Raw genomic sequence first — 22,040 nt, 5'->3', positions numbered from 1 at the left:
CGGCGCCCAGACTCTTCTCCCCTGCAGGGGACGGCAGACGGGGGAGGCCTGAGCACGGAGGCCCTCAGCACTCTCGGAGAGGGGGGCCCCTTCCCATCAGGCCCCCGCGCGGCCCGAGCGTGGTGCTGCGTCTCCCGATGCAGCCCCGAGGGGCCTCCGGGGTCGTTCAAACGGCCCCCTCGCGCTGCTCTCTGTTCCCCGGCCGTGTCTGTGGGTGTACGTGAGGTGCTCAGGGATACCCCCTGAGTGGAGGGCGGACCTTTAGAAGCCACTGTACTAAGGCAAAACCCCTTGAAAGTGGAAAGGAATTTTCAAAAGCAAAAGAAGAGAGCTTCAAACCAGTCCGATGACAAGGTCCAGAGTTTATTACTCTTGGAAGAACACAGACTCGGGACACGGGGGTGTCTACAAACGAGAGCAGAAAGGAAAGTCAGCCACAGCGCAGATGTGCAAGAGTGCAACACGGGGAGAGACCACGGCTCCTCCCGGCTTGGCGTCCGTGCGCGGCCTCGGGGGAGGGCGCCAGGGGAGCCTGCCCACGTGGCCCACGTCCCCAGAGTGCCCAGATGTGGACATACGTACAGAACACACCGCGACACATGCCTCCCAGGCCCCCGGTCCTGGGACACACTCGGACTGCCAGCGGCATCCTGGGCCAGGCCGAGCCAAGGAGGCACTGGCGTCACCCCCCACAGCAGACCACACGCGTGGCGTCAGGGTCCACGTGTCACCGAGCACACACAGGAGAAAGGACAGCCACCAGCGGCCCCGTCAAAGTGTCCACTGCAAAGGCTCCTTGTCTACAGCCCAGGGATGGGGGACGGGGGGCTGGGGTGGGGATGCAGGCACACACGTCGTGGTTCGGAACAGGACAGAACTGCTCCTGGAAGGCCGGGAGCCCCGCTTCACGCCCGGGCAGCTGCCGCTCTCGGGCGCCCACACCGCTCGGCTCCACACCCACGAATCCCAGCGTCTGTCTGGAGGAACGCCTAGGCCTATTCCGGGCCAGGGAGCCCCAAGGACTTCCCCTGGCACCCTGGGAACGGAGCCACAGTGCGGCCCACACGGGGCCACCCCCCCGCCCCGTGGTCTGCCGGGGTCGGGCAGGCGTGTGCAGTCGTCCCTACGGAGCACCGGGGCCAGAGAGCACGCTCCCTCCCCCAAATCACACGGGGCTTTCCCGGTTGCTCAAGACAGATGCTATTTTTTCTTCCAGTCTTGAGACTGCAACATGAAAAATGCTAGCTATCCACATTTTAGGAGTGGCACATACGTTTTCGGAGACTCCCCGGGCCTTGCTGGGAGGCGGTCCCGGCCACGGGAGCGAGGAAGAGGCTGGGGGGCAGTGCGGACACCGCTCACACGCACCTCCCTCCCAGAGCACCGCCCGGCCCCGGCACTCTCACCCCGGACCCCTCCAGGACCCATGCTGGCCACACGCAGAGGCGCTCCTTTCAGAAAAGGCAGAGGTGGCCCACAGTGAGCAGGACAACAAAGGTCACGTTGGAACCTCGTTAGAGCGAGGATTCTAGGTAGAGGGGGACTTACCACAGCTGTTTCTGTTTTTATTGGAAACGGAGTGGATAACACTGGGCGGACAGTGGAGGAGCAGAGAGTCAAAGGTGTGCAGGGGGGTCAAACCTAGAGGTACCTGGTCTCGGAGGTCCGGCCGAGTCCTGCGGGGTGGGGGTGGGCGGCAGTAAAGTGCTGTTGGGGCTGCTGATGTCCCCCTCCCCCATGAGCGTCAGGTCAGCCACGTGCTCGCCCTCCATGGTCTGGACGCCCCCGTCCTCGGCTTCCTGGGAGTGGGGCGAGGGGGTCTGGGGGGCACTGAACGGCGGGCTGTCAGCCGAGCTGGGGCTGGTCGCGGGGCTCTCGCGGCAGTGTCGGGTGGGCCCCCAGGACTCTGGGGGCCGGGGAGCCTTCTCCTTGCCGTTGCTGGTCAAGCTTCTCTTGCCAAAGCTCTTGGCGGCGGTGGGCGAGGGCAGGGCCAGCTCCACGGGGCCGGGCGGTAAGCGCAGGAACTCGGGCAGCACCAGGTCCTCCTTCCTCAGCAACCCACGCTGGTCGTCTGCTCTGTTGCTCTGAGCTTTGGAAATGAGCTCAAAAAACTCTAGTGGAAAAAACCCACATGGATCAAGCTTTAGAGAGTCCCACACCCAGGCCTGCACCGCAAAAAGTTCACCATCTAGAAAGCTCGTGTCGTGGGCTGTCCCACTGCCCCGGAAACTAGAGGCTCGGGCCACCCAGGCGCCTCCATCCGGCACCCTCTCTGCCCCCGGAGTTGCAGGGAAGGCCCCGCCCCGAGAATTCAGTTGTCTCAAGTCCAGACTCGAATAGACCAAAACCCCCGACTGGACGCGGCTGTGTGAGGACGCTTCGAAAGGCCCATTCATCGTCCATACTCCAGCCCGGGGTTTCCGAGTAACCTTGGAAGCCCTGTACCTACGTCCGGTTCCCTTGTGATGCTGAGGGGAGGCCACCTGAGGCATGAGCAAGCCCACAGTCCCCCCAAGAGAGGTCACCACCTCCTGACAGAGCGTGGTCCTGGCGGGGTCCCCACTCTCTCCCCCACCTCTGCCTCCAGCCTCCTCGCTGGCTCCCCCAGAGCTCCTGCCTCCTTACCTGGGCCGACCACCAGCCGCAACTGGAGTTCACTGTTCAAAGTAGGAGGAGTCTAAGCTGAGCTTTCTCTAGCATTTAAATGATACTCTTTGAAGGATGACAAGGACTTTAAAACCTCAAATCTTAGTGGCTCTCGGCTGGGAGCCTTGTGTCTTACTTCTGCCTCCTCGGTGGCCAGCAACGGCCAAAGGAGGGGGGTGAACGGGCTCAGGTTGGCCTTCATGGGGAGCTAGCTGTGGGCCCCGCGGCCTAGCAAGCACTCCCTGGATCACAATTCAGGTCCCAGTAACAGCTGTTAGTTTTGATTCTGCTGTTAGAAGCTTTCAGAAGAAAAAGCAGTTTCCATAAGAGATCACCTCTCCTTGGGTCTCTGAGGCCACCTCCCTCTCCCCTGCAGGCCCAGGGAGGGCAGGGCATCCAGCCAACAGGCTAAGGCACAGACCTGCCTCGGGGCCTCTGGCCAGCAAGGTCAGCAAGTCCAGGGCCCTCCTGGCTGCCGCCCCCTCACCTGCGCCCCCCCCCCCACTGGTGACCCTGACACGCACCCCCTGACACTAACTGACCCCTCGCAGGAGCTGGGGAGGGGAGGGCACAGGCAGACCCTTGGGGACCACTTGCTGCCCCCCTCAAGGGCACTCCCTGGCCGCTAAGGGGCCCGATGCTCAGTCTGACAACCGGGAAGCGGCACGGCAGCCCCAGACGGACCCGGGGCGAGGGGCATGCTCAGCTCAGTGTGACAAGGATGGCGTCCTTCTGACGTCAGTGGCTCAGAGGAGTCCTAGTGACGGCCCTGGAAGACTAACATCGCATTCACTAGAAAACGCCGAAGTTGTAAAAAGTACACATACCCTCTGCTTCGTCCAAATTAATTTTCTGATATTTTTTTTTCCCAATCTTTGCAATAGATTCTTCTCTCTTTGAAAGCCGGGGATCCCTAGCATTTTTTCCATTTTCTCCTTTTATTTTAATAGAATTAGACTTGCCTAGTGTTCTCTCCTCTCCCTGCATTAGAAGGAAAGTCAAAGTTCTGCTTACACGTCAGACACATGACAACACACAATCCATCAGTTAGAGACAAAAAGCACCCCCCGAAATACAGACTTTACGTGCCTTGCGGAAAAACCAATCACAGTGACAAAGGTCACAAGAACAAGAGCATGAGCGTGAGGCACCGCCCCCCCAACGCAGGGGAAGAGCCAGCCCACAGTCGGGGGAGCCAGGCAGCAGACGGGGAGCAGGGTGTGGGGCCGGCCCAGAGCGCACAGCCCCTGGGCACGACAGGAGGCGCACGGAGGAGCGTGAGGGGCCCGGCCCGAGCTGCGCCAGCCAGCAGCGAGGGACCCATGCAGACGAGGGCAGAGGGCAATTACCGTAGCCGAGTGATTTCTGGAACTGGAATTTACAGCTGCATTCTGTTTGGCTGGTGCACTTTTCTGTTTCTCTGTGGGTACTAAACATAATGAAACATGCTTTATAATTACAGCGAATTGCAAATCTACCCGAACATTCAAATATAATCATATTTCTATTGTTTTTGAGAGAAAGCTATAGAGAAGCCCAAGGTACGAGACATCCTATATTAAAGACGCACATATGGGCCAAACCCCTGGTGCAGGACGAAGGGACAAAGGCCACGGTCTCCCACCCGCCACATTGGGGCAGGAAATGCACATCATGTGAAGACGTGCACAGGAGGCACAGCGGGTCCCCCCCCTGCAGGCGCGGGGACTTGTGGAGGCGTGGCGGAAGAAAAGCTCATTTCAGGTACTGTCTGGTACGAATGTTCTTTAGAAAGCAGAAGAGTCTCACGCTTACGACATGTTTTCAAATACGGCTGTCGCCCCACGTCGGAATGGCAGGCTGGCTTCTGCCGGCACCAGAGGGACAAAGACCACCCCTCTGGCCCGGAATCAACTAGGGGACTAACCGCGCTCCGAGGTGGCTCCTGCCTGCAGCACCCCGTCACACCCCCTTGGGCACAAACAGGCCGGAAGGTCTGACCTTGCCAGACCCTGAGGGAGGCCCACGCCCTGCTCGGGCCACTCACCCCACCCGGGCCGGGTACCAGGCCCCAGAGTGAGAGCACAGTATTCTCTAGAACCGAGGGTGGGCCCAGGAAGATGCCTCCTCGGCAACAAGGGGGGAGAGGAGAAGGAACGAGCACGGGGGGCCGCCAAGGGGCAGAGATAAGTGAGCCCAGCTACACTGCGGAGCAGAGTCAGCCTCGCTGGGTGGAAGCCCAGGAAAGGGAAGAAGCCGCCCAAAGCGGCACCCACAGCTCCTTGCAGAGTTATCTCCTCGCTTGGGTACTGGGTAGGAGGTTCCAGAAAGCCCTCTCCAGGAGACACGCTTCCTACTGCCCTCCGCCTAGAAGGGGGCTGGGTGTTCTGAGGAGGAGCATCAGGGGTGAAGCGTGGGGGACTGACTGCTGGCCCCGACGTCGGGCACCGGCTGTGGGCACCCCAGTGTCCCCAGGGCAGGCCTGTCACGGCAGAGGCAGCATGAGGGAAAGGACTGTGTAAACCTCCCGGTTCCCTGCACACAAGCAACAATGGGACCGCTGACGGCACCAGCCCACCGCCTCATCTGCTGGGCGTATGTCCCGCGGGCAGACCACCGTGAGGCCTCCCAGGAGGAAGCACTCTCTGGCCAAAGCCCTGGACACAGGGAGCGCTGGAACCTCGGCGCAATCCTATGGGGAGGGGGTTTCGAGCAGGCCTGTCGCCCCTTCTTACAGCTGAGAGGACCGCCCCCCCACCTGTCAGCAGGCGGGCAGATCCCCGAGCGAGGCCCTCTTGCTCCTGGTCCCGCTGCCTCTGGCCCGCAGACAGGCCTGGACCGGGCTGGGCCCCTCAGATGCCCAGCTAGGGCTGAGTTCTGTCATGGCAGGGGGGTTGCCAGGCCCTGTAAGACCCTAAATGAGACCACTGGGGTAGCAGGGCTGGGGGCTTTCAGGAGGCAGAGAGAAGGGGCCCCAGCAGGCCAGGGGGACCAGGGAAGCCTCGAGGCCTGGCTTACCTTTTCCTCTGGAGGGCTCCTTCTCCTCCAAGATGACCCGCTGCCCATCCAGACTTGATATGGGCGCGCCAAGGTCCAGAGGCTCCTTCTCTCCACTCTAGAGGCAGAGATGGTGCATCGAGTCACTCACCCGGGTCAGAACTGTCCGGCATGGCTGTGCGTGGTCCAGCTGCTGACAGGAAGCCCATTCCAGGTATGATGGAGTCACACGCCAGGTGACCCCAGGTCCTAGCACCTTGGAGGGCTGCCTCGGAGGGCACCCCACAGGTGCCCAGCCAACACGCATGGGACCATGCCGGGGCTGGCCACGTGCCCCTGCCACAGAGAACACGGCCTCCGAGCCCTGGCCGGCCCGCGGGGATCGGAGACCCGGGGGAAGGAACGCTTGTGAATGCTGCGGACATCTCAGTCCACAGAGCCGACGCTTTAAATATCGCGTCAAGTTGGCATGAGTCTGCGCACTGCTCCTATCCTGGGTGAGGTGCGCGCGAAAACCAGCCCCCCGCCCCTCAGATGCAGCTGGAGGGTGAGGGGTGAACGCAGAACACCTCCCCTGCCGACTACTTAGACAAAGGACCCTGAACTCGTCGGCTCCCCGAGTTCCGTCAGTCGGGAGAACAATAAAAGTGACCAGATGCCACGTCGGAGAGTGGCAGCCAGCTCCTGGTGCCGGCCATGAGGAAACGGAGCGCCAGCTCACAGGGCTGCCCTGCTCTCCACCTTCCTGCCCTAGGTGGGCACCATTCACTGAAGAGGCCACATCTGTCACGACCCACTCCACAAGAATTCTCCGTGGCCGGAGCCCCAAGGCAGTGGACCCGCTCTTCCCAGTCAGGGTCTCAGCAGCCCGAACGCAGCTCAGCCGGGAACAAGCCCAGGGGCATGCTCCCAAGACTCACCCAAGTTTACAGATAGGGAGACTGAGGCCCAGAGGGGTGAAGTGCTAGCTCAGAATCTCAACAGAGTAAGCAGCAGGGCGCTCAGGCCACGTCCCTCTCCGACCAGCAGCTGGGGAAGTGGCTTCAGGCTACCCTCAGGATATCTGTCAACAACTTAACGTGGTCCTCTCACTCATTTCAAGGCTTCTTAACAAGGGGGGCCCAAGTCAGAGAAAAATTAAAATCCTAAAAATACTTGTTGGGCACCTGGGCGGCTCAGTCAAAGCGTCCGAGTCTTAAATTTCGGCTCAGGTCGTGATCTCAGGTCATGGGATCGGGCCCTGCATGGGGCTCCCTGCTCAACAGGGAGTCTGCGGGAGATTCTCTCTCTCCCTCTCCCTCACCCCTCCCTCCCCACTCACATGTACTCTCTCAAAAAAAAAAAAAAATCCTAAAAGTACTTGAAATCATAGCTCTGATAAAGTGTATTTTCTGAAGAAGGAACGCAAGGCGAACACTGTGTCATTAATCACCAGGTTTCACAGCAAAGGAGGATAGTGCGCTTGGAACACATGGTGCTTTCAGCAGAGACCAGGTCTCGGGCACGCGGGCTCCCTGACCCAGGACATCTCCCACAAACACCCTCTGCTCACAGGGACAGGGGACTCTGCCCCAGCTCACGGTGGTGTCTTTGCCCCAAAGTGTGGTCCGCTCTCACCCACTCACCTACCCCGGGGGTCCTGCTTGGAAATGACAGAGCTTTTAATCTAGCGGTGCAGACGGGACTTGGGAGGTGTCAGGGAGAGCGCCCCCCCACCCCGGGGGCCACCAGCAGAGGTCTAGCAGCCGCTCACATGCAGGACACATCAGTACCCTCGGCACGCGGCCAGCCGAGCACATCTGCAAACGGCAGCCGTATTCCAGGGGTTTTTAGTGGTGTGTTTCGCCTCTTGGTTTCCCTGGACCAAAGCCACATCTCCACGATCACCCAGAACCCACTGGGAATGATCAGGTGTCACTAAACAACGAGGATTTCCACTCGCGGGGACGCCCTCCCACCAGGGCCTCATGGCCTCTGCTTCTACACGCCCCCGTCCGCGGAGCCTCAGGGGCCAGCAGCCCGTGAGCTGACCCGTCCGCGCAGGGAGCACAGCCGAGGGGCCCCACGTCACTCACCAGCCTGGCCACCAGCTCATTCAGGTGCAGGCCATACTTGGCCACCACGGGCCGCAGCACTTCTGTGACGGGCTTGGTGGGCTTGGCCTTGAGTCCCACGGACCGGTTAATTGGAACCAGATCCAGCCTGGTTGGAGGAGACACATGAACAGCGTCGCTGCGGATACAGACTTAGCTCTCCTCCTTAAGGGCACCACAATGCAGCAGCACCGGGGGGTCAGCAGGTCGGCGCCAGGTTACGGCTGTGGAGCACTTTCAGCATGAGAAGGAAGCCACGGGGGGCGGGGGGAGCTTCTCGAAGGTCTCCAGTGGGCTGTCACAGCCGGCAGAGCGCCCCCCACCCCAGCAGATGGCCAGCACTCTGCTGTCCCGCCTGCGCGCCCCTGGGTGCGGCCCTACGGCGGCTGCCACACAGGACGGAGAGTGACCCCTTGGCTCCGTGGGTCCCTGGGGGCTGCGTGCGGCCGCTGCCACCCCCCACCCCGCTCATGAAGGGGGCGCCAGCCTTCCTTTCCCAGCCCAGCGTGCAGGGCTCGCCGGGACGCCCCCAGAGACAGCCGCGTGGCCCAGAGACGTCAGGAAACCGCAGGGGCGTTTTTCGTACCGAAACAAAGTCCGCTTCTCTAGCCGCAGGTCCCGAGACTCCAAGATACTACTGTCCTGGTGCAGCACCAGAGGCTTTGCGATGCAGGGGAGGAAAGAGACCAACGTGAGAGTGGGGGCGAGCCCGCGCCCCTGCGCACCCCCCGACTGCCCCGGGATGCACAGCTGCGCCGAGCCAATCGCAGCTTCAAAACCGGCTGCCCAGAGGAGGCCCCGCTGCAGACAAGCAAAGGTTTGCGTGCTGAGGGCTCCCGGCAGGGGGGCCAGGCTTCAGCGCAGAGCGTCAGCCTGAGGGCCTCAAGCAGCCCCAGCCTACGGTGACCGGGCAGGTTTGGCTGACCAGACCAACAGACCCGCCCTCCCCCCAGCCCCGCCCACGGGCAGGGCCCCGAGGGTCCACGCAGCCCCATACCTTGTCCCCGCCCACCAGGAAGAGGTCGACGGCAGCCCCGTTGATGCCGTGTCGTTCGCAGAGGCCAGCCAGGACCTCTTTGATGGACAGCCCCGGCTTGACGACCACCACGCAAGACGTCCCGTCGGGGAGCTGGATGCAGCAGGGCTTGGTGGCCTTGTCCCGCTCTGGCACCAAGGTCCTGCAGGCCTCCGGCTGGGGAGTCGGGAGACAAGCGTTACGGGCAGGTGCGCGGGGTGCCAGGAGAAGGGCTCTGGCGGGCTTGCGTGGGCCTCGGGAGACTGTACGGTGCGTCTCCCTGGGCCACACGCAGCTCCGTACATGCAGAAACGCCGTGACAGATCTACACGGGGGGCTGGGCACGAGAAGCCGACAAAGTTGTTGGGGCTTCTACAGTAACACAGGAGAGAAGAGAGCAAGTCTGTCTGCATCTCCAGTCTTATCTTCCAATCTCCTGTGGAAGCATTTCCAAGGGCCATATTTAAGGAGCTTTCGTGCTCAGAATAGGATGGGCCCTGCCGTGTTGTTTTCAGGGCTCTTGTCTTGGCCTGAGGAACCCACTCCTCCTGCCTCTCAGTCCGCAGCACTGGGGACCCACCAGGCAGGCTGGATCGCCCATGGAGGGCCTGGGGCCCAACCCAGGCGGGGAGGCCCCTCTGCTGCTTCTCCTGGCCTTTCCGGCCCCTCCTACCAGAGCTCCCAGGACTGGAGGCCTCTCTGACAGGCACGGACTGTGGACAGCACATCGGCCTGAGGCAGGGGCTAGGGCAGCTCAGACAAGGGCTCAGAGGCAGGAACATGCACCCGAGAGGGTAAGGACCCCCCCACATAGACACCAGCCATCAGGTCAGGAGAAAGCAGTGAGGGGCGGGGTTGGTTTGTTCTTGACCATTCTGTACACTACTCAGTGCCCAGCATGGTAAGTGTGGGGAGGCCAGGGGCTGCGATCCTGCGTTAGCTGCTGGCAGAGGGCCCGCCCCGCCAGCACCAGCGCCAGGCTGAGGCCTTGGGTGCCCTTTCCTCCCAGAGGAGGCTCGACACCTCTGCCTGGGTGAGGACATGGCCCAGGTTCACCGAGTGCTCAGCAGTGAGACGCAGCCGCGGGGTGGGGGAAGGTGGAGAGCGAGAGGCGTCTGCACTATTCACCGACTAAGCCAGGAGCGCAGGAAATTGCTATTTAGCGCTCTGTCCCAGCACCAGGACCCATACTCAGATGTGGGGGCTCCTGATGGGCAGGGGGCGGACCAAAGGGCCATCAGGGCCCCGTGTGTGCGGCAGACCTCTGCGCCTCTCGGCGACGTCTCCTGTGGTCTCTGAGTTACAACAGCATCCCCTGGCTGCAGACGGCCCCCCGCAGAGGTCCTTCCCATGTGCAAACTACCCCACCACTATCTCCTCCTGACAGTCTGGAAATCTCTGCCACCCCAACTGCATTCTGGAAAACACAGTTTGTAGGTGGTAGGCTGATGATAAAACAGGCCCAACTATTCCCTTCCCACGGATGCAGACGCAGGAATAAAGGGTCTTTGTTTTAAGCCAGAGTTTTGGGGTGGTTTGGCGGGCAGCCACACCGAACTGACATGTGATTAAACCCCTCCAGCTTTAACTGATACACAGTGTAACTGAAGAAGGAATAATATGCTACATTGTCGTTTGACAATGACAAGTGACTAGGATGTTGGCAACAATTAGGGTTTCCAAACCTAGTATCAGACCACAGCCAACAGCCAGCAGGCCCCTAACTGGAGACTGGGGCCACGTGGGTAGGGCGTGAGGGGAGGTGGAGCCCCCCGCCGCGGCCAGGCCCCCACTGGCAGAAGCACAAAACACAGGAAGGTTTGCGTTAGTGGGATATTCCAACTGTGAGACAGACACAGAGCACCTGGCTTCAGAGCCTTCTGTTTGCTCTTAGTGGGAGTTGAAAATATGGCAAATGAATGAGAGCAAAAAGACCTCCAGAGTAAATCCAGAAATATCTTTAGTACTCAAGGAGCAGCCCTCCCCCATCTGCCAAACACACGGCCAGGAGCGCTAGGCCGGCAAGGGCCCCGGCCCAAGCCCCGCTCCCCACATCCAACGCACGCATTCGTGGGGCCTTGTGAGAGTGGGCTCTGCATGACTGAACACTGAGGCGGGGTTCACCGATCAGCTGTGACCCTGGGGACGGGGAGGTGGCGACTTACCAGGTCCAGGCTCCCCGTGGAGGACACGGAGCCCTGTGACTCGCGGCGGCCCAGGCCTCCATTGGCGTGCAGGGGCTCTTGATGGGGAAACACAGTGACTCAGAAGACCAAACAGCACCAGCCCTACTTTTCCCCACTTACTGTCGCATCTCCCAACCCCGCCCTTCAGGCTGAGCAGACAAAGGACGTGGAGAAGCCTTTCCGAGGCACGGCCTTCCCTCGCGGTCAGGCGCACCTCCTGGGCATAGCTAGATGGCGCGCTCTGCTCTGCCCTTGGCCGCAGCCGGACCCCAGACCCCCCAGCGGCTAGCAGCAGGTCAGAAACACAAGTCCATGCTCCTGGTGCAAGACCTGCCTTCCCTTCGGTTAATCTGGGATTTTTATTTCAATGTGTGGCTTCTGGGCCCAAATGAAAACATCCCAGCCGGTTACCGCACCTCTGCCCATGGCTCAAGTCACATCTTCCTACAAAGTCCCCAAGTGAGCGGACAACCATGCCATTCACCTCACCGCCACCTGAACTCACTGCTATCTTTGGCTAAAGAGCATGAAAACTGACCCAGAGAGGCCCTTCGAGAACACGGGACCTGCTCCCCAGTCATGCCACCGAGCCACAGCCGGCAGCTGCAGGCCCGGGAGTAAGGAGACGGCAGCCCCGGGTCCTGCTGACCTTCTGAGCCAGTGGCCCACTGTCCTGTCTCCCAGGTGCTCAGGGGTCCCTGCCCCCATCTAACAACTCTTCCCACCCCCACAGCGGTCTCTCACTGGTTGAATTCTGCAAGTCTGTCTGCCCGGCCTTTAGAAAGAACACTTGCATTAACCACCCACAGCACGACCCAGGAGCACGGCCATCTGTAAAATGGGTACAAGAAGACAGAGTTGGCGGGCTGCTCTGAGGAGGAGATAAGACGAATGCTATCCAGGGCGCTTGGGTGGCTCAGTTGGTTAAGCAACTGCCTTCGGCTCAGGTCATGATCCTGGAGTCCCTGGATCGAGTCCCGCATCGGGCTCCCTGCTCAGCAGGGAGTCTGCTTCTCCCTCTGACCCTCCCCCCTCTCATGTGCTCTCTCTCATTCTCTCTCTCTCAAATAAATAAATAAAATCTTTAAAAAAAAAAAGACGAATGCTATCCAGACCGCCTGGCACAGCATCGGCCCCGTCCCGGGAGTGGCCACTGCCTCTTGCCCGCAGGTGCTCCCTGCTTGTGCTCTCTCCATAAATGCCCCAAACTTAGGGACCACAGGCCTGGAGCCTGTGGGTTATTTCCAGGAAAACAATCCCTTTCTTGAGAATTCCTCAAGGAGAAAATCCTTCCGAGGCCTTTCCGCCTTGTGCTTTCTCATGCCTGGTGTCAGCTCTCTGCCTTATCCAGAAAGTGCTCTCATTCCCTCAGACCTACCTCCCAGGATGAGCCTGTCCCTCCCACACCATCTTCTGAGCTACGCACAAGAAAGAAAGCGAGGAAGAAAATATCTAGAACAGGTGAGCTTTCAGATTTACAATAATAAGAAATTACAAAGGCTCATATAACCCTACGCACACCTGGAAGAAAGCGGTCCGGGTGCACAGGTAGGGCACTTGTATTTTTCTTCTCCTCCCAGTTTCCTACGAGAGGCCAGGAGAGGACGGGATGCAAGGCCCACCCCTGCAGGGCGCCCTGACCCGAGGGGGAGTGGGTTGGCATGCACCCTCATCCCCTTTCTCAAAAGGCACTAAAGCCGCCCTGGTTCACTCTGGCTGGCCCGCCCCGGAAGGGCCACGCCCGGGACACAGCGCTGCACTCCACGCGCCCCAGATGCGCCCTCCCGGCCCGGCCCCACCACCCTGTCTGCGCCCGAACGGGCCACCTCCCGGCCACCCATCTGCACACCACAAACCGTTTGCGTGGTCACCGTGCTCCTTCTTCTTCTGGGACCGCCCGGTGCTCCTGGTCCTTGACCAAGAGAAGAAAGCTCCTTTCCTCTTCTTCTCGCTGTCCTCATCCCCCAGCTCTTCATTCAGGGATCTTCCTGATTTCGATTTTCCGCTCAGCTGCCATCCAATGGAGACGTTAACATAACATGATTTCAACGTTACCCGAAGCGTGAAGGTGGCTCTGCCGCCGGCCGGAACCCCCACCCCCAGCCACAGGCACAGGGTGCGTCCTGGGGGGGCTGTGTTGTCCCCAGGGGGGCACTGCATCCCAGCGGCCTCTGCTCTCCCTCCCCACAGGGCAGCTCCCCTCGCTGAGAAGATGCGGCCGGAGCGCAGGTACCTTTTTTGGCGTGGACACGCTGGAGTGCTCTGAGCTGACGCTGTGCTTGGAGGCTGGGCTGCTGGGGACCTGCAGCGCGTCGGGGAGCGAGCGGCCTTCCACCTCGGCCAGGATGCACTCCTGGTACAGCTGGGACTTGAGAAAGCGGGTGTAGCTGTCGAACTTCATCAGGTTGAAGATCTACAGAGCACATGCCGCACGCTTTAGCTCCGGAAGCAGCTAGGAACGTGCAGTCCCGGAGACTCTACTTCGTTAGAGTAAGAATGAGACCCAGAGTAACCAGAGATCTGAAGGAAGTGAGAACCACCTTGGAAGTACTTCCCTCCATTTTCCCACACTATTTGTGTGATTTAGCAACAGAAGTCATCTCCGAGGGGGCCAGCGGGACCTGGGCTCTAAAACATATTAGGTCCCACGTACCCTTTTAATCACAGCATCATCCTAGAATTGAACAACTCCGCACCTACGTGCACGTGACATCCACGCATCTGTGACATCACACAAAGGAGAGGCCACCACAGCCTGCTCCCCGAGAGCCTGGCGGGTGACACGGGGCTCCTTCCGGCCACACCACACCCGTCAGCACCCCTCCTCTCCGGCTGGTGGCCGGCTCGCGAGAGCGCTCTCCCACAAGGAGAGAACCCTGGCGAGGAGTCCCTGTGGGAAACTGAGGCACAGTCACCTGGAGCTGCTGCTCCTTGAACATGTCGGGGTGCGGAGCACTGAGAATGTCATCAGCCAGCTGGGCCTGGCTATCGATGTTGACGGGAGTGGTAGCTTTGCTGCACAGGAACTTGCTGAAGATCTCGCGGGCCCTGTAGGAAAGCTGAAGGACACGTGTGTGAGCGGGGCGCGCGGGGCACAGCCCCCGTGTCACTCCGCATTCCAGAGCCGGACACGGGGCCAGGCACTGGAGATGTGTTTTCTGAGGGCCCAATAAATAATTCTTTCTTGAATAAATAAATAAAAGTCCAAGCCAGTACAAAACTTTCCACCAAATAGGCTCCTCCCTGAATTTTTTCAGTGGACTACGGAACTGTTCCAGAGACTCGGGTGCTGCGTCCAGGGGGCCCCCAGGGGCGCCGTCCCGTGTGCGGCGCCTCACGCACGCGGCCCCAGCGAAGGGGGAGCTCAGTCCGTGCAGCACCAAGCGTGGCAAGCAGATAAGAGGCCTCGTGTGTGGCAGGTGGAGGACCACGGACGGCCTCGAGTGGGCTGCAGCATGGACCGGGACCGGCCCCGGGGGCCTTAGCGGCCGGCGCGTGCGGCGCGTGCAGCGAGGCCGTACAAATGGACATCGTGAGGGGCTCTTCTGTCTGGGGATCTCGGTCCCCCTTTCAACACACTGAGTGGCAGCACATGTGCTGATCAACACCAAGGGCGTTTACGCACACCATGTTCACGCAACATTAAGTATCACATATATTAAGAAACTTATCCTGAAAAAGAAGCATTTAGATATCATATGAGGACATTTTTACGTCGACCTCAAGCTGCACTAGACGCTAGCCCATAGTGAGACCATCCCACGCTCCAGGCGTGAACACACTTACCTCCTTTTTATCATGTGCAGGTACATGGTTAAAGTATTCACAGGCCTGCCAGAATAAAATGTTCTCTTCACTGAATTCCTTCCTTAGGAAATCCTAAGAAAAACGCCATCAGTGAACGCTCACACGTGACCAAGCCGCTGCTGCATTCCCACTCCTTCCCTGTGTTCGCCCTCACGGACGCCAGGGGCTCATAAGCCCGTCTCCCTAACTCACCTGGGGCCACGCACAGCAGACCGCAAAGCCACGTGCACTTCAAGGACCGCTGTGGGCTCCCAAGGGCATGGCGCCCCTTCCCCCTAGCTGGCCTCGCCACATGTAGCCTGCCTCCCAGCGTTTACCAGAAGCTCCCGTGCCCCTTGCTGCGGGGAGACCCCCGATGCAGAGCCCAGGCCAGGCTGGGCAGAGGCCCCCCCCGACCCCTTGGCCTCGAGTGTGCCGAGCAGGTGGGCAGGGGAGACCCCTCGGGAGGGTGCCACGGTGACCGCACCATCTCCGTGCTCGGGGTCGGAGCCCCGGGTCCTGCTTGAGGAGCCCCGGCAGAGGGTGCTCGCGCCCACCCCCCCGCCCGGCCACATCCCCTCACTCACAGAGAAGTACCGAACCCCGAGAGGGTCCTGCAGGAGGCGCTCGAATGACACGGCCCAGCTGGCGGCTCTCCTCTCTCGCAGACGCCGGCAGCTCTGCACGCTTGGGAGGCTGGCATTGCTGCTCAGACTGTGGTGGCTCACGCAGTCCTTCAGGTCGGCGCCGGTCAGCTCTGCGGGGCCAGCACACAGCTCACCTGCAGGGGTGTCCTCCGCACCTGCCCAGCAGGGCCCGGCCAGCCTTCCCGGGGGGCGGCGGGGCTCTCCCCGACGCACCTTCCCTAAGACACGCACTCGGCCAACAGTCCGCACCGAGCGCCTACGACACGCCTGGCGCTGTTCTGGGGACAGGGGACGTGGCGTGGAACACGGCCAACCCCGGTCCTCACACGGCCACACGCGCACGCACACGGAGCAGGGAGAGCGGCGACCGCAGCCACACGCCCCAAGCCCGTGGCTAAGCGCACGCTGCAGACACAACGGGGCTTCCAGGTGATCCCACGTGTGAGGCTCGGGAGGCGCTGGGTCTCCATGGGGTGAGCAGAGGGCAAGGGGCACAGACGGGGTGTCCAGGACCTGGGGCGCCGCTCTGCATCTGGAGGGAACGTCTGCCGTGTGAAAGCACGCGCTCACATGTGTGCCCTGTTCTGCACGAGCACAGTCTCGATGCAGAATGTGTGGCATAACGTCCAAACGTCCTATTTAACCACAGTGTTGTGACAACTCATTAGAGGCCACCCCAGAGCGGAAAACATGACACATGCCGCAGGAGGTGGCTCCCAAGCATCTACAAAATAGCCCCAAATAGCATGAGTTTCTTTGTCTTTTAGGCGAGTTCCTGAATAATCCGCCCCCTTCACAAAGGGAAGGGGAGGTGCTCGGGGAGCCCCATGTCACCGTCTCCCATCTTGTGTGAGCAGCGCGGGGAGCTCCTGGTCCCCGCATGGGCAGGCCTGGTCGGCGCAACCCAAGGGAAGGACCCAGGCCGGCCGGGAGCAGGACCGGACAAACATTCTGCCATGGACACGTCCCCTTCTATACAAACAGCACGTCCCACAGGGCTGTTCCCTCCGCGGGCCCTAACACCAAGGAGACTGAGGACCGAGCCACGGCCAGCCAATCACAGAGGACACAGGACAGGGGAATCCCTAACGCGTGTGGGTGTGAGGCTTGGAGGAGCAAAGTTAACTAATGAAACAGGGCTCGTTTGCTACATCCTGGGCTCCTGTCCCACCGCACACAGGCGGCAGTCGGGGCTGGTGGCGGGAAGGAGCCCAGGGGACTAGTTGGTTAGCTCGAGCTCTAGGCCAACTGGAAATGCAGCTTCTTAGTGACGAGGGGCCAGCAGTGGGGGGAAGTGGGAGAAGTGAGGACCAGCGAGGCAGCGTGAGGCCCTGCTACCCTTTAGGCTGACGCCCACTCACGGTTGTGCAGAGAGAGCAGTGGACACAGGCCTGGCCTGTGGCCGCCATGCCCACAACCAGGAGCCCAGAGGGCCGCAAGGAGGCCATGGCACAGCCCCACTAACCCAGAGAACAGAGGGCCAAGAATGCAGAGCCCAGATTTTGGTCAAAGGGGACCCATGTGGTAACTAGAAGCCACTTGGGCAGGAATCACTTAAAGGTGGAAAAGCACTTAGATTGGAAAAGAAAAGAAAACTAGGAAGTCAAAAAGTAATCTAATATTATACTGCTATAGAAGAAAGTTTAAATAAGATTCAGAAGATGAAACAAGATGAGAGAAGGACAGCTTTAATTTTCTTAGCTGCTCAGTAGACTCCACCATGCGGTACATGTCACTTCTGAGATGAAAGCCTCGTGATAGAATCTGCCACCACTACTCACGAGGACTGCAGGGGAAGGCCCCAGCCCAGAGCTCACCACATGGCACAGACCCCCTGCTGCTAAACGCTGAGCACAGCATGGCCAGCCGCGAGGGGCGCGAGCACGGCCCTCAGAGAACTCAGCAACTCCGCCATCACGCCGACGGACCACCTGGACTCGCCTTGCTGCACGATCCCCACGTGCAGAACGCCCCGAGCAAGAGATCCGCTTCACACTCACACACAACCCCGCTCTCTCTGATTTGCATCCAGTAACTGTAGCAATGAGGGGCAGAGCCCCACAGATGTTAATTCTCCCTAAATGAACATGTAATCCCAACAGATTTCCCAAGAGATATTTTATTAGAACCAGACGAGCGGGGTGTAAAAGTTCACGTGGAAAACTAAACGTGAAATGCTGGGAAAACAAACCAAACCAGAGCCAGGAGGTGGGGCCAGCCCCACCTGGCGCCACACCACAGCCATGTCCCCACTGGGGGGGGGGGGGGGCGTGGACTCGTGACTGGGACAGAAGGCCACTTGGTGTGGGGACAACTGGAAAACCACCTGAGAGATGGTGAAATAAATCTCACCTGGACTGAAGGTTTCAATGTAAGAGCATCAAATTAGAGAAACTCTGGAAGGGAAGACGCAAGCCCAGAGCCGTGAGAGACAAGACGGATAAACGGATGACACCAAACTCTGAGGGCAGGGCTGGCGGGGCAGGCGGGGAGGGGTGCGGGGGTCAAAGGTACGTGCTTCCGGTTACAAGACAAACAAGTGCTGGGACGTGGTGCGCGTAGCTCCCAACACAGTGTTGCAGGGGGTACTGGGGAAGAGAGTAGATCCTAAAAGTTCCCAAGAAGAAAATCGCACGTGCACGCATGTGTGTGTGTGTGTGTGTGTGTGGTGAATATGTGACACCAAGCCATCATGTCATACACCTGCAGCCCCCATAACGTCACCTGTCAACTCACCTCGGTGAAAAATAAAAAATGAAATAAAAGTTTAAAAACACCATAAGCAAAAAAGACAAAGCGTGGGGAAATACATTACACAGATGAAGGACTCATTTTCTTTGTATTTAAGAACACCTACACATTGGGCGCCTGGGTGGCTCAGTTGGTTAAGTGACTGCCTTCGGCTCAGGTCATGATCCTGGAGTCCCGGGATCGAGTCCCGCATCGGGCTCCCTGCTCAGCGGGGAGTCTGCTTCTCCCTCTGACCCTCCTCCCTCTCATGCTCTCTTTCATTCTCTCTCTCTCAAATAAATAAATAAAATCTTAAAAAAAAAAAAAAAAGAACACCTACACATCACTAAGAAAAAGATCCGGGAACCAAAGACAACTGGAAGAACGGTGTGGCCGGTCACTGAGTGGGGGCTTGAGATAATTTTCAAAACACACTGTTAAGTATGAGCACCAAAACATTCTTCCTCCAGCCTTTTTTTCCCTGAGGCAATAAAGGCTGAACTGAGAACTGAGGGGTGAACAGAAGGTAACTGACCTCAGAGGAGCTGGGAAAGATGAGGGGCCAGATGTGCAAAGGCCCTGGGGCAGAAGGGGCATGACTCAGAGCCAGTGTGTCTGGGCTTAGGGGGAAATGGTGGGCCAAGGAGCACAGACTGTACCCTGGGGGCAGGGAAGAAGAAGGGAAGGTCAGGAAGACACTCCTTCACAGGTCCATCGGCCTGGCTGAGTGACAGGGCGGCCCGAGCTCTGCCCACAGGAGGGTGCAGGTGGTTGGGGCTGTGAGGGCAGGCGGGCACAGAGGAAGACCGGCTGCAAACTGCAGACACAGCAGCTGGACCCCAACAAGGGTGGTGGCGCTTTCTGGTGTCCTGGCATCTGGATTCCAACAGAGCAGCGTCAGAGTGATTTGGAACACCTGCCCTCCTCACTCCCAGGGCACGTGGGGCAGCAGTGAGGAGGGGCGCCTGGCACCCCGCCCTGGGCAGGTGCTGTGGGCCGCAGCCCGAGCATGAGAGTGGATGAGGGAGGACACGGCTCAACAGAACTTGGAAGTGAAAGGTGACCCATCTGTTGACTGAGCTCATTTTTACGAAACCTGGCAAATACTAATTTTTTTAAGACTCACAGATCAACAGCTGACACTTTAAAAGTCCAGTGGAGAAAGGCACTTTAAAATTGCGTCAGGACAGGGCGCCTGGGTGGCTCAGTTGGTTAAGCGACTGCCTTCGGCTCAGGTCATGATCCTGGAGTCCCGGGATCGAGTCCCGCATCGGGCTCCCTGCTCGGCAGGGAGTCTGCTTCTGCCTCTGACCCTCCCCCCTCTCATGTGCTCTCTCTCTCTCTCTCAAATAAATAAATAAAATCTTAAAAAAAAATAAAATAAAATTGAGTTAGGACACTCCTGATGCCCCACCCGCCCCACATGTCGTGCCGCCCCCAGACCTTGGGGTCCCCAGTGTTGACAGTCCGGCGGGAGGCAGGCCGAGACGCACGCAGGCCCGTGCAGACACAGGCGCAGGAGATGAAGGGGAGAGTCCCCGTGGCCGCAAACCCACTCCTCCTGAAGGCGCGCAGGCCCCAGGGGCTGGCTCTCCCAGGGCCCCGCAGGGTCGGGGAGAGTCATCTTGCCGCCAGGCTCCCTGCACCGCGGGAGGAAAAGCTGAGGCTCCTTCCCACGGTCTCCTTTTGTTCCCTTCTGTTTTGTTTCTCATTGAAACCATCAGAATGCCCGCTGGGCCTCAACTCCAGAGCCAGAGGAGCTTAGAGAGGGAATATGGGACACAAGGACCCCGAAGGAGCCGCTCCCCGACCCCCGCAGGGCAGGCCACACACTGTCTGAGGCCACGGACTCGCCACTTCCCTCCCGACAGCCAGATTTCAAGGAACATGCACCGTCTTCAAAGTGGGGAAATCAGAGATAATTGCCGGCTGCACAAAGCACGTCAATCCCAAGCTCTCCTAACCAGAAGGTCTCCTAGCAACTTTGACTGAAGGCACGTGGTGGGTGCCGGGGCCCTGGGGCGGGGGAGTGGGTGCTGCTCAAGTGAATCCCAGCCCCTTCCACGCGTCCGCACCACTCAGGGGCCGGCACCTCACTCTCCATACCCACCGTCAAAGCCTGAATTTCCTAACTCCACATTCAGGCTCGCTCTGGAATTGTTCTCCAGCCCAGACGACAGTGCACATTTGAGAAAGAACTGATCCTGAGGGCCAGGGCCAGACAGGAGAAGGAAATGAGAAGGCCCAGTGCGTCAACCGCACCGCCTGAGGCTCCTGCTTGCTCCGAGCAAGGAGAAAACGGCAGCTCTGCCCAGGATGCCCACAGTCCCGCGTTAAGGCATCATGCTAGGGAACAGTCCCTGCGCTTGGTTTCTTTTGTTTCTTTTCTCTTTCAATTGGCCAGTTTGAGTCAAAGAAATGCCTTCCCGGTGAGAAAGTTTTTAAAGTCCGTTTCGGATTTGCTTGAAAACCGGAAAAGCCCCCACCTTTATACTGGCTGGATAAACACGCGCGTTACGTGTTAGAAATGATGTCGACAACGCCTGGGATTACAATCTTATAGCTAATTCCGCACCACAAGGCTTTAGCCCATTACCTCACCGGAACATCCCGTCCAAACCATCATCTCAAGCCCCTTAAACGTGTAAATCACAACTTGAGGTCAGGATCCTGGGCTACCTGCCCCCGGTCCCCTGAGCCCCCTGAGCAAACATACCTGCAGCCTGCTCAGGTCAGCCAGCCCCCGACAAGCACGACAAGGCGCACAGACCACGAGGGACTTTACCTGGGTAAAGCTGATAAGAGCCACCGTGATGCCACTTAACCAAATACTTCCAACCATTCACCGCAAACCACCCCTCCGAATCCATACCAGGCTCAGCCGGCACAGCCCCCAGGGCCCTGGGCAAAGGCTCGGGCCACACAGAGAGACATTGTTCCCAGCTCACGCTCCCCAAGGAGGCCGGTTAGCTCACTCCCCGGCAACCTGGGTCCGCAGGCCAGGCCAACAGAGGCGGCGCTCCCCCTTCGGGCTCACGCAGAGGAAACCAATAGTCTATTCAACACAGAGCATCACAGGGGCTGCATGCATAATTCACGGTGAGACCTTTAGCCACCGCTGCTCACGGAACTTGAATTATTTAGTCGGGCAGAGCTCAGCTAGAGAAGCTGCGCGCTGGAGGCCCGCGTGCCCAGGGGGAAGCCTCCTTCAGAGCTTCCCCACAGGCTGCCGCGCTTTCCGTGAAACCGCCAGTGGGAAAGGAGAAAAAATAAATCCTCGTAGCTTTTTATGATAATTGTGAGGCTTTTAAACTTGGATTTCCCGATGTAGCTGAAAACTTTTCTAAATCCCATAAACACAAAGGCCTGTCTTTTCAAAATGAGACCAGAGAGTTCACCCAAAACTGCAGGGTGTCAGGAACAAGTATTGAGTTGGGTCATAAAGCAGCGCATTTTTAGCAGAAGCGCGGAAGCTTTCTTTTCGAAACCTGCAGGGGGCGGGACCGGCTCTGGCTGACGTGTGCCGTCCCCACGGGGACGCGGTTCTCCCGCGGTTCTCCCGCGCAGGTGTTCGGTGGCCCCTGACAGTTCCGGAAGGACGGAGAGACGAAGCGTGGCCCCCCGCGGGTCCTGCTTCCCCATCAACGTCCTTTCTAGCCTCACATTTCTGAAGCACGTGAAGACACCCCACAACCACTCGTGGGGTGGCAGCAGCGTGTAGGAGCAGGCTCTGCTCCCTCCGGGCCGCAGGGTCTCCCGGCCCCGGGCGCCCCCCGCCCTCGTGCACGAGGCCAGAGCAGGTGAAGAGGCCGAGTCACTGGAGCCACGGCTGGTGCGGCTCCCAAAGGCGGAGCCCTCAGGGCAGCGAATCAGACAATCAGACGGGGCGGCACAGGGGGCTGAGCTAGCAGGTGCATGCAAACCCTCACCTGCACTAAAACTGCCCCTTTCTGAGGGCTCT

General features: G+C 59.5%; 1 protein-coding gene across 6 annotated transcripts in view; it reads right to left on the bottom strand.

Annotated features, from left to right (window-relative positions):
• The window catches only part of RGS12 (regulator of G protein signaling 12), a 114,622-nt gene that overhangs the window by 6,114 nt on the left and 86,468 nt on the right, over nucleotides 1-22,040 (bottom strand). For 5 of the 6 annotated variants that reach the window (XM_064584210.1, XM_045881833.3, XM_064584209.1 and 2 more), the window contains 13 exons: nucleotides 15,290-15,459; nucleotides 14,703-14,795; nucleotides 13,832-13,975; nucleotides 13,150-13,329; nucleotides 12,773-12,926; nucleotides 10,896-10,972; nucleotides 8,713-8,907; nucleotides 8,302-8,375; nucleotides 7,698-7,824; nucleotides 5,644-5,740; nucleotides 3,996-4,075; nucleotides 3,474-3,627; nucleotides 1,652-2,113 (listed from right to left, as the gene is read on the bottom strand). In XM_064584210.1, coding sequence (XP_064440280.1) covers nucleotides 1,652-2,113; nucleotides 3,474-3,627; nucleotides 3,996-4,075; nucleotides 5,644-5,740; nucleotides 7,698-7,824; nucleotides 8,302-8,375; nucleotides 8,713-8,907; nucleotides 10,896-10,972; nucleotides 12,773-12,926; nucleotides 13,150-13,329; nucleotides 13,832-13,975; nucleotides 14,703-14,795; nucleotides 15,290-15,459 — 2,007 coding nt within the window. Of the gene's footprint in view, nucleotides 1-1,651; nucleotides 2,114-3,473; nucleotides 3,628-3,995; nucleotides 4,076-5,643; nucleotides 5,741-7,697; nucleotides 7,825-8,301; nucleotides 8,376-8,712; nucleotides 8,908-10,895; nucleotides 10,973-12,772; nucleotides 12,927-13,149; nucleotides 13,330-13,831; nucleotides 13,976-14,702; nucleotides 14,796-15,289; nucleotides 15,460-22,040 lie in introns of those variants that run through there. The other variant, XM_064584211.1, reaches the window with a different exon arrangement.

The sequence above is a fragment of the Mirounga angustirostris genome, unplaced genomic scaffold, assembly GCF_029215605.1.
Source record: "Mirounga angustirostris isolate CCGP_5_RB_7025 unplaced genomic scaffold, mMirAng1.0.hap1 SCAF_2, whole genome shotgun sequence".
In the NCBI taxonomy this organism is placed as follows: Eukaryota; Metazoa; Chordata; class Mammalia; order Carnivora; family Phocidae; genus Mirounga; species Mirounga angustirostris.
The sequence above is the reverse complement of the archived record's forward strand: the minus strand, read 5'-3'. Positions and strand labels throughout refer to the sequence as shown.